The sequence below is a fragment of the Eulemur rufifrons genome, chromosome 24 (genome assembly GCF_041146395.1).
Source record: "Eulemur rufifrons isolate Redbay chromosome 24, OSU_ERuf_1, whole genome shotgun sequence".
Taxonomy (NCBI): domain Eukaryota; kingdom Metazoa; phylum Chordata; class Mammalia; order Primates; family Lemuridae; genus Eulemur; species Eulemur rufifrons.
This window is the reverse complement of record NC_091006.1, coordinates 8,317,374-8,328,880: the sequence shown is the minus strand read 5'-3', so window position 1 is coordinate 8,328,880 and position 11,507 is coordinate 8,317,374. Positions and strand designations below refer to the sequence as shown.

The 11,507-nt window shown below is 47.0% G+C and overlaps 1 protein-coding gene across 4 annotated transcripts; it reads right to left on the bottom strand.

The window, feature by feature from the left end:
- Nucleotides 1-595: 595 nt before the first annotated feature.
- LOC138374119 (carcinoembryonic antigen-related cell adhesion molecule 6-like) lies at nt 596-11,494 on the bottom strand. 4 transcript variants are annotated; one of them, XM_069456784.1, is made up of 6 exons: nt 11,431-11,494; nt 10,097-10,456; nt 6,516-6,794; nt 5,585-5,843; nt 1,347-1,358; nt 596-671 (listed from the first exon to the last, which is right to left on the bottom strand). In XM_069456784.1, exons 1-6 carry the CDS (start codon nt 11,492-11,494, stop codon nt 596-598), a joined length of 1,050 nt encoding a protein of 349 aa, XP_069312885.1. The 4 variants fall into 4 exon arrangements, with proteins under 4 accessions (XP_069312885.1, XP_069312884.1, XP_069312883.1 ...); XM_069456783.1 differs by lacking the exon at nt 1,347-1,358 and adding an exon at nt 1,247-1,261; XM_069456782.1 differs by lacking the exon at nt 1,347-1,358.
- Between the last annotated feature and the right edge of the window lie 13 nt (nt 11,495-11,507).

The window sequence follows — 11,507 nt, the reverse complement described above, 5'->3', positions numbered from 1 at the left end:
AGGGAGACAGATCTAAGTAGGATGGGGGATTATACTAGGGCATAGTGGTAAAGAAGTCAGAAGGATTAGTAAAGAGAAGAAATCTGAATGTATCGAATAGGCCAGAGTAGGCCACTAGGGATGCTTGAGTTGGAGGGTGAACTACTCTCAGGAAGATAGTGAGGCAGTGGTATGCAGGAGGGTTCAGAGAGATTGCAGACGGGAAGTCATGCAGTGCTGCGAGCAGCTGTTGAGGGCCTGGGTTAGCTAGGTTTATGGAAATGGAGAGAACGACATAAGTGGGAGATGTTACGAAAGGATTGAGAGGTTCTGATGATGTGCTGAATGTGGGGAACAAATGAGCAAGGCCTGGGAAATAGCCGTGTCCAGGAGACAGTGGGGTGCAGGGAGCATGAAGACGAGGGAAGAAGAGACCTGCAGGAATTAGTGCTGAGAAACAGGAGTTTAGGGGGAGAGGAGGAGCTCCAGGCCCAGAGACAGGTGAAGAGCTTCTTTCCCTCTCCTGAACATGGCAGTTAGCCTGGCAGAAACCAAACAGAGGAAAGGCCATCATACCCACCAGTCATCCTGAAGTACAGAAGATACACCAGGGCTGCTAAATCAAAGCCACCCAAGCCAGGACTCCAATCATAATGCCAACAATGGCTCCAGCGGAGAGGCCCAGAGAATTTCTGTGTGATGAACCACCTGCATGGGAAGAAAAGAGGAGAAGGAATGAAGGTGGAATTGTTTTACAGTGGGGGTGCCCCGGAAAACGACTGTCAGCATGAAGTAGTCTCTACTTGTTCCTTCAAGGAGTACATATTTTTTGTGTGTGGGAAGGTTGCTGGGAGGTGATTAGCCAACTCTATCCTTGCAATGTTTTTCCTCTTACCATGTTCTAGGTTGGTGATCAGTCTTTGGTCAATTCCATCCTGGGCTTTCTTCACTCAGATATTTTTGAAGGCTTTGAAATGTGAGGCTCATACAATTTTTGTATATTATTAGAACTTTCCATGCCTTTGTGGTTGCATCTTTTTCTTAGTGTCCCAGAGCCATGAATATGAGCCTGTCAGGTCTCTGTGGCAGGGACTGAGTTTACAGAAGGCTCAGGGCAGTGCGTTCTACGTTCACCACCTCCTTTGCACAGAGACCTTGCTTTCCAGGGGCTCCCAGCAGGGGTATGAAGGGAAGCCCAATTCTGCCAGGCTCTGGTTTCCTCTGATGGGTGACTGGCTTGAGGACTCCCCATCAGCCTTGCAGAAACTCCCTTAGAGCTGCACTGCAGCCTGAAACGCCCTTCTCTTTGTCCCTCACAGGCATCAGATCTGCAATGTGGTCTGAGGGCTCTCCCAGGCTCCTCCCACCCCTGCCCCACTCTCCCTCACAGGCATTTTCCCCAATAAATTATCCTGTGTGTGTAATCCCAGTATGTCTCTATCTCAGTGGATGAAAACAAATATACTAGGCTTGATACTTTACACTTAACTCCTTTATTTCCTTCTCTATATTTAATCAGTAACCATGTCCCAGTGGGTTTTTTGTGTAATACCTCCCATTCACACACACACACACACACACACACACTCACGTATAAAATACCTTTTTTGTCTGTTTCTTCTTTATTTCTGTTGCAACCATTTGTGGATTAGCCCTCACCAGTCAGCTCAAGGCTGACAATTAATGCTAATGTTAGCTACTATTGTGGGGTGCTTACTGTGTGCTAGGCCCTGTGCTAAACACTTTATGAGTATCTCATCTGATCTGTATAATAACTCTGTCAGAGATACATCATTTTCACTTTACAAATGAAAAAACCAACAGCTTACAGTGGTGAGAGAACTTACCCAAAGTCATATGGCTGTTGAAAGGTGGATCTGGGATTTGACTCTAGGACTACCTGACTTCAAGGCTAATGATAATGGCAGCAATAGTAGCAGCTAACATTTATAGAACATTTCCATTGTGTGTCGCATTTTCCTAAAGGCTTAATTGGCTATTAATATTTAAATCTTTAAAAGAAAGTATGAAGCAAGTACTCTTGTTGCAATTTTTGGTTGAGGAATCTGAGGCTCAGAGAAGTTAAGAATGTTGTGCAAGAAATTTATAACCGTAAGCACATTAAAAAAGAGAAAAGATCCGAATCAACAGCCTAGCTTTACAACTTAAGGAGATAGAATAGGAACAGCCTGGGTGCTGTGGCTCACACTTGTAATCCTAGCACTGTGGGAGGCTGAGGTGGGAGGATTGCGTGAGCTCAGGAGTTGGATACCAGCCTGAATGAGAGTGAGACCCCATCTCTACTAAAAATAGAAAAACTAGGGGGCTGTTGTGGCGTGTGCCTCTAGTCCCAGCTACTGGGGAGGCTGAGGCAGGAGGATCACTTGAGCTCAGGAGTTTGAGGTTACAGTGAGGTACGTTGACACCACTGCACTCTACCCACGTGAGAGAATGAAAATATGTCACCCCATCCCCTGCAAAAAAGTGCAAACTAAAGTCAAAGATAGCAGATGAAGGAAATAATAAAGATTAGAGTGGAGAAGAGAAAAACAATACAGAAAATCAATAAAACCAAAACTTGGTTCTTCAAAAAAGATTGACAATCTTTAACTAGATTGACTAAGGAAAAAAAATAGAGAAGATTCAAATCCCAAAAATCAGAAATGAAAGAAGAGACATTATTATGAATTCTACAGAAATAATAAAGATTATTTGAGTACTAGAAATAATTTTTGCCATCAAATGGGATAACTAGATGAAATGGAGAAATTCCTAGAAACACAAACCCTACCATGATGGAATCATGAAGAAATAGAAAATCTGAATAGACCTATAACTAGTAAGGAGATTAAATCAATGAGATCATTTGACAAAATTCAACATTCTTTCCTAGTAAAAACACACTAAGTATAAATAGAAGGAAACTACCTCAACATGGTAAGGGCAACATATGAAAAGCCCAAAGCTAACATCATCTACTCAGTGGTGAAAGACTGACAGCTTTTCCTTTACGATTAAGAACAAGACAAGGATGCCTGCTTTTGCCACTTCTGTTCAACATGGTATTGCATCCTTAGCCGGAGAATTAGGCAAGAAAAAACAAGGACATCCAAATTGGAAAGAAAAAGTAAAATTATCTCTGTTTGCAGATGTCAGAAACATATATGTAGAAAACCCTAACAGTTTTTTCAAAAACTGTTAACGCAATCAATGAAGCTTCAGGATACAAAATCAACATCCAAAAATGAATTGTATTTCTATACATTAACAATAAGCAATCTGAAATGAAATTAAGAAAATAATTCAATTCACATTAGTATAAAAAATAATAAAGTACTTAGGAATAAGAAGGTATAAGAATTGTACCCTGAAAACAAGAAAACATTGCCAAAAGCAATTAAAGAAGATGTAAATGGATAGAAAGATATTTTATTTTCATGGGTTGGAAGACTTGTTATTCAGATGACAATACCACCCAAAGTGATCTACACATTCAATGCAATCCCTATCAGAATCCCAGGGACATTGTTGCAGAAATAGAAAAATGTATACTAAAATTCATATGGAATCTCAGGGACTCTAGTGGTCAAAACAATCTTGAAAAGGGAGAATATAGCTGGAGGATTCACATCTTGATTTCAAAATTTACTAAAAGCCAAATCAATACAATTTGGTACAGACATAGAAACCAATGGAAAAGAATAGAAAGCCCGGAAATAAATGCTGGTATATATGGCTAAATGATTTTTGACAAGGGTGCCAAGACTATTCAATGGGGAAAGGGTAGTCTTTTCAACAAATGATTTTGGGAAAACTGAATATACACGCAAAAGAATGAGTTGAATCTTTACCTAACACCATATACAAAAATAAACTCAAGAGGGATCAAAGACTTAAATGTAAGAACTAAAACTGTACAACTCTTAGAAGAAAACATCAGGTAAAAGCTTCATGACATTGGATTTGGCAATGATTCCTTGGCTATGACACCAGAAGCATATGTAACAAAAGAAAAAGTAGATAAATTGGACTTCATAAAGACAAGAAATGTTTGCATGTGAAAGGACCCTAGCAACAAAGTAAATAGGCCACCCATGGAATGGGAAAAATATTTGCAAATCATATATCTGATAAGAGATTAATTTCCAGAATATATAAAGAACTATTAGAACTCAACAGCAACAAAACTCCAATTGAAAGTGGGCAAAGGAGTAAAATAGACATTTCTTCAAGGAAGACATACAAATGGCCAATAAAAACATGAAAAGATGCTCAACACCATTAATACTTAGGGAGATGTAAATCAAAACCACAATGATATATGACTTCACATACATTAGGATGGCTTTGATAAAAAAGGAAAACTCAAAGAAGTGTTTTCTAGGAGGTGGGAAAATTGGAACTCTTATGCATTGCTGGTGGGAATGTAAAATGGTCCTATGGAAAACGGTATCGCAATTCCTCAAAAAATTCAACAAAGAATTACCATATGATCCAGCAATTCCAGTTCTGGCCAAGTACTCAAAAGAATCAAAAGTAAGAATTCAAACAGATATTTGCACACCTGTGCTCACAGCACTATTATTCACAATAGACAAATTGTGCAAACAACTCAAAAGTCCATCGAAAGATAAGTGGATAGGCAAAATGAGGTACATCCATACGATGGAATGTTATGCAGTCGAAACAAGGAATACCATTCTGATACACGCTACAACAGGGTTGGACCTTGAAGACGTTATGCTAAGCAAAATAAGACTGACTCAAAAGGACAAATGTATGATTCCATTTATATGAGGTGTTTGGAATAGTTGACTACATATAGAAAGAAAATATTAATAGAATGGTGAACCAGGGACTCTGGGGACAACGAATAGAGAATTATTTTTAGTGAGCACAGAGTTTAATATGGTAAGATGAAAAAGTTCTGGAAATGGATAGTGGTGATAGTTGCTCAACACTATAAATGTACTTAATAGCACAGAACTTTCCACTTAAAATGGTTACAATGGTAAATTTTGTTATGTACATTTCACCACTATATATACTATATAGTGGCTGGTACCTTCACTCTCTTTGTAAACACCCGTCTACCCTAGATGAGGTCACAGCACAGCCGGTCACCAGGCGAGCAGGGAGCAGAGCTCCAAGATGCTCATGCCTCCTCCAAGGGGTTTCATCTTCTCATCTGGGCAAAAATAAAGTGAGCCTATGTTAAAACCTTCTGTGTTCCTTGGAGCTCATGGGGTAGGTAAAAGAAAAGAAAACTGTGACAGAAAGGGACTTGGTGACAGAGAGAAGCCACTTGACCTTGAGGCCTCTTCCTCCTCTCCCCTCTGTGAAGACCCTCCCACTAGATGGGGCTCTCTGGGGCTGAGGGAACCCCCTCTCCATACTCCAGGCTGAACCCAAGGTCAAGTGTGTGAAATCAGAGAAGCCAGGGGAACAGACAGTCTGCAGAGATGGAGTGGGAGGGCTCAGGGGGGAACCTGGGACACGTTTGTGCCCAGGACTCAGGCTGTGAAAGAAAACTTCTTTATGGCTCTTCTCTGAACACTAGACACAGTCCATGCCAAAACTTAATGCCAATCTTTCAGAGATTCACTTACTGGAGACTGTGATAGTCTTGACTGTGGTCCTGTTGCGGCCAGTGGCAGAGTTGTAGGCGAAACAGGTATAGGATCCGCTGTTATCCACAGTGAGGTTGGGGATGAAGAGCTCTTGTGTGGGTTCCTGGAGACTCCCATTGAAAAACCAGGAATACTGTGCAGGTGGGTTAGAGGCTGCCTTACAGGAGAGGTTGAGGTTTTCACCTTGACAGTAAGAGGAGTCTGGGGGGGAAATGGTGGGGACGTCGGGTCCATCTGGACAAAGAGAACAAAGCCACATGTGATGTCATCAGAGGAAAGAGGAAGCTCCTGGTCTGTAGAAGGGCCACAGTGTCCCTTTGAATGTTGTCACAATCTTGTTTAAAAAGTTACAACCCAGCCATGTGTGGCGGCTCACACCTGTAACCCCAGTGCTTTTGGAGGCCATGGTAGGAGGCCAGTAGTTTAACCCCAGCCTGGGCAATAGAGCAAGACCCCATCTCTACAAAAAATTTAAAAAACTAACTGGGCTTGGTGGTGCATGCCTGTAGCTTTAGCTACTCAGGAGGCTGAGGCAGGAGGATTGCTTGAGCTCAGGAGTTCGAGGTGACAGTGAGCTGTGATCCCACCACTGTTTCTCAGCCTGGTCAACATGCTTAAAAAAAAAATCGCAACCATAACCTGTGTCTCAGAAATTGAAACACTGACCTGTTTGTCTCATCACAGGTTGTTGACCATGAGCATCTCAAGACAGGAGCAGCCCCTCCCTCCTATTCTTGTTCAAGGCTGGGCTGGGCTGGGTTTTCCTGGGGCAGGAAGCCATGACCAGCCTGGGTGTTCATGGGTGAGGGTTTGTGAACTTGGACACAAGAGGGACTGAGTGGTCTGGTCTCTGGCTGTGTGAATTTGGGCTGCAGCCTGGGCCATGGAGGAACAGAAAATACTCACAGAGCACATTCAGAGTGAGTGGGTCACTGCGGTTGCCACTGACTGGGTTCCAGTTTCCACACTGATAGGGTCCTGTGTCATTCCTTGTGATCCTGAGTAAAATGATGGTCCTGTTGTCCATTGACATCACCAGCCTATCACTGTCCTTGAGCCTCTGACCATCTATCCACCACAGGTAAGTCGTGTTTTGAGTTTCAGGTTCACATGTTAGTGCTACGGAGTCCTCGTCCTCCACGGGGCTGGAGTTGTTGCTTGTGATGGAGGGTTTGGGTAACTCCACTGTGCAGATAACAGAGAGAAGGTTGCCCTTTGCAGTACCTTTGATTCCTCTAAAGTCATCCGTCAATCAGAGTTGGCATCTCTAACCTCTCAGCCAACCTGAGTGATTAAAAGACCAAGGCACCTAGCACTCTGGGAGGCCAAGGCAGGAGGATCGCTTGAGGTCAGGAGTTCGAGACCAGCCTGAGCAAGAGCGAGACCCTATCTCTACTAAAAATAGAAAGAAATTATATGGACAGCTAAAAAATATATAGAAAAAATTAGCCGGCATGGTGGCGCATGCCTGTAGTCTCAGCTACTCGGGAGGCTGAGGCAGGAGGATTGCTTGAACCCAGGAGTCTGAGGTTGCTGTGAGCTAGGCTGATGCCACAGCACTCTAGCCTGGGCAACAGAGTGAGACTCTGTCTCAAAAACAAACAAAAAGACAAATAAACAAAAACAAAAACAAACAAAAAAACAAAGACCAAGGCAGGAGTGTGTGTCACAAGACACATGCATAATGATCTGAGGGCTCAGAGAACGTGAGGCCATCTGCTCTGTGTGTGGGAGATGCACAGACTTTCTCAACTGAGCAGCAGCATTGGGTGGTGGATGGACACAGCACCTGGAGCCAGAGTGCCCCTGCACCCCGACCCTGGCGCCTCTCCTGGTCCTTCCCTGACTGCCTGACTGGCCTTGTGGCCCCCACCTGGAATGTGCGGGCGTTAGGTCCCTCCTACCTTCATAGTCCTACTTTGCCCCCCTAGGTGTGTTTCCCTGAGTCTGTCCTCAGATATCCCAGAGATGGGTACTGATGGGACTTCCCATTGTCCTTAGACCCTGAGGTTACTGGGCAGCCTGGCCTGGGGCTGGGTGTTTGAGCACAAATAACGCAGGGAGAGCAGGAGCCAGCCTGGAGATCAGCTCAGCAGTCAGGCTGTGGGGCCACAGGTGGGGGCAGTTTTTCCCAGTTGCTTGATGGTGACTGACATGAGCCAGTGACTCCTAAAAGGTAGAACGGAGTCCAAGGAATGATCTAGAAAAGAGTGAGGGGACAAGTAGGAGCCAGTGGGTTTGGAACGGAGCCATGTTCCCTGCCCTTGGTCCTTAATGTCCCTTCTCCCCATGCAGAGGGCAGGTGAGGACTGTGTGCGGGTCATTTCAGAAACACACATGGACATTTGCAAATGCAGAGCTGACTGGTGAAATACGGGGAGCACGAACGTGCTGGAATCTGGCCTCATGGACCTCGTGTGTTGGGCAGATGGGATAGGAATACGAGAAGTTAAGTTTCTTCCATGTCTGAAAAGTGTTATTAATACTCAGGATCTAAGACCAATTGCTGGGAGGAATATTTCTCTAGAGAGCACGATGAGGTCTTGGACCAAGCTCTGCAGTCCAGCAGGTCACATTATGCTCAAAGGAAGATGCTGCAGGGACTCGGTGACTCCCTGGGTAGAGAGAGACGCATGAGTGCGGTTAGGAGGACAGAACTGGTCAGAGGGAAGTCTGAGGTGTCTCAACAGTAATAAGAAGAGAAAGATACCAAATTAGGAGAAATGATATGTGTGATGGTAATAAATTTAGAAAGAGCTCCACATCCCTGATTCCTGTGGAAAGTTATGCAAAATGAGGAGGAGCCCGACAAGGCATGTGAAATGCTTTCTTCCTTTCTGTTGAGCTTTGGAAACACAACTAGGGTTTGATAAAATTTGTGCAAACTGGGCAGAGTCTACGTGAGGTGCCCTGGCTCGTGCATCTCACCATCTGAGGGATCCTGCCTTCTGATATCGGTGTCATAATCATACAGGTGCTTGTGGAGCAGGCTGTCACCGCTCAGAGAACACTGGTCTGGCCAGCTCCACCTGGAAGGTCCCAGGAACCATGGAAGATGTGAGCCCCATGCCAGGACGAGGCTGGAGTCAGGAGACAGTCGGTGAAATGAGCCTGTGGCTTTGGGGGCTGCAGACCTGTCCTTCTCCTCTGACCCCTGGTCAGGCAGTGTTGAGAGTAGATGGAGGGGTCACCCATCTTTGTGCCATGCCCTCTCCCACTTTTTGGCCTGAGAAGGAAAGAGCCCTGGGTGGGGACACAGTGGAAGGTCGTTATCCTGGTGACCTGAGGACATTGGCTCATAATGGAGCCTGGCAGGAGTGGCTTCTCTAACTTCTGTTCCTTTACATGAGGTGAGCCTGGCCACAGTGTTAGCACAAAGGGACCAGGACAGGCAGTGGTTCTTAGTGGGAGTGTCAGGGGAAAGCTGGAGGGTGGAGGAAGCTGTGAGGGCAGGCACAGTCCCAGCTGGAATGAAGGGGGAGGAAGATCAGGGACACAGAAGAGCAGAAAGAGCTAGACGTGCCATGGCAGTGAGCAGGGGGGTTCCAGGGACTTCAGAGACCCCAGGACCAGGACCAGGGAGCCCTGAAACCACCCACAGCTGGGAAGCCCCAGAGTCATATGAGACAGGTTCCTGGTGGCTTTAGGGGCAGGGGTCAGAAGGATGGAGCTTGGGTCTCAGCCCCTGAGGGGACAGGGAACAGGCGTGGTCAGAACTTCCTAGGATTCTGCATCCAGGATCCTGTCTCTGAAGAGGTTATGGATCATTCATTCATTCATTCCCTCCCTCCTTCATCAGAGAACTCCTGAGTCGCAAGTTGGGCCCTGTGCTGGTTCAGATGTCAGTGTGGAGGGAGAAAGAAAGCCGCATCCTCTCCTGTACCCTCCGTGACAGTGACACGGACACACCAGGAAGCACCTGGTTTAGAGTCCAATGAAGGAGGAGGGGCTGAGGGGGAGGCCTGGGCATTCCTGACACTGACTCAGCTTGTTGAGGCAGGTGATTTAGTTCTAGAGTAAAACTGACTAATTCTCCATTTGCTCCTCACTCCCCAGACCGGAATCTCCCCCTCTGAGCTGCAGATGCAGCTGAACCCACCACTAATGTTGGGGTCCCCGGATGCCGAATAAGGCCCCTGGAGTTGAGGATAGGGACCTGACTGAGTCCTACAGGGTCTTTGTGAGGGTCATGTCCATGGGGAGGTCCCGGGGGCTGAACTGAGACTGATGCCTGCTGAGTTACCTGTCACACTGCTCCTTCCTCTGTAGGGACTGTCTGCAGGGTCTGGACGCAGGAAAGGATTCTGATCTTCTGAAGTTTGTCTCCCCTGTGTGTGTCCTGCACTAAGTGCCCAAACCCCAACATGGGACATGATGCAGAGGGGGAGGCAGGCACAGTCCAGGCCTCACAAGTCCGTGTGTGAAGTAGAACTAACCTCCCCCCGCCCCACCCGCTGAACACCCAGAGGTCACAGGGAATCACTCACGGTACACGCGGAACTGTCCAGTTACTTCTTCATTCTGAAGATCTGCCTTTATGAGGTGTAGGGTGTAGTGTCCTGTGTCATTCAGGGTGACGTTCTGGAACAGCAGGGATCCATTGGGGTAAATTGTCTCTCGACCACTGTATGCAGGCCCTGTGGTGTTTACGTGAGTGCCTGTTACATATGATACAATTCGATAGCTGCTGTCCACCTTGTCCCCTCTGTACCAGTTGTAGCCAAAAGCATCCTGTGGCAGACTGTGGACGAGTAGAAGAACGTCCTTCCCCTCCACAGCATTGGGCGGCACGGATTCCACAGTGAGTTGGGCAGTGGCGGGCGGGTTCCAGAAGGTTACAAGTGAGACTAGGAGGGAGGAGAGAGAATCAATCCATATTGGGACCTTGGAATTGGGATGGAAAGATGGGCCCTGGGTCCGGAGCAGGTCTCTTCACCCTTAGCCTTGGGGCATGTGTGTGAGTGTGTGTGTGTGTGTGTGTGTGAGTGTATGACTGTGTGAGTGTGTGGGGGACTGTGTGTCTGTGGGTGAGTCTGTGATGTGAGTGTGTCCTCTAGGCCAAGGTCAGCAGTGTGACCACCATCACTCCAGCGCCTCTGGACTGACCATGCCCCTGCTGGGAATCCTCTTCCCAGGTGTCTGCATGGCTCATCCTCCACTGCCCTCAGATCCCTGCTCACACTCAGGGGCGTCCTTGGGAGGGACCTTCCCTGGCCACCTCCTCTAGGGACCCTGGGTCTTCCCTTCCTGACCTTTCTCTGCCTGTTCCATCCGTGGCTCTTGTCCACAGCTGGCCTCACATTCGAGATGTCTCTGCTTGTCTGTCTTCCTCCCACTGGGACATGAGCTCCGTGAGGGCAGGGACGTGTCTGACCTTTGTTGTGCCCCAGAGCCTGGGACAGGCTGCGGACACCTGTGGGTGAGTGAATGAGCGTTCCCAGGGCCCTCCACGTCCTGGTGTTTATTTCACAATGCACATAAGATAATATCTGACACTGGTGGGTAAGGGCCACGTTTAGTGCCCCTGGTTATGTTTACTTGAAGCGTCACCCTGACATAGTTATTACCATTTTCAAAATGTAGTGACCACTGATGATTAGCCTGGAGAATACAGAGCAATCGAGACCGTCTGGCTTCTTTCCAAATCCAGTTCAATGCTGCTTTCCTGTTGTGACCTCCTCTCCCCTTTTGTTGTCCCCTCCCCTCTTCAGGCTCCAACAGAAGCCCTCTGTCCCTCTCAGAGCCCCGTCCTCCCCAGGAGACCCAGGCCAGTGTCTGTGCTCCCTCCTCCCACCCACTTCAAGGACATCCTCCCTCTCACCTGTGAGCAGGAGCCCCTGCCAGGGGACGCGCCCTCTGCGGGGAGGCTCTGAGGGGGGCTCCATGGTCTCTGCTGCC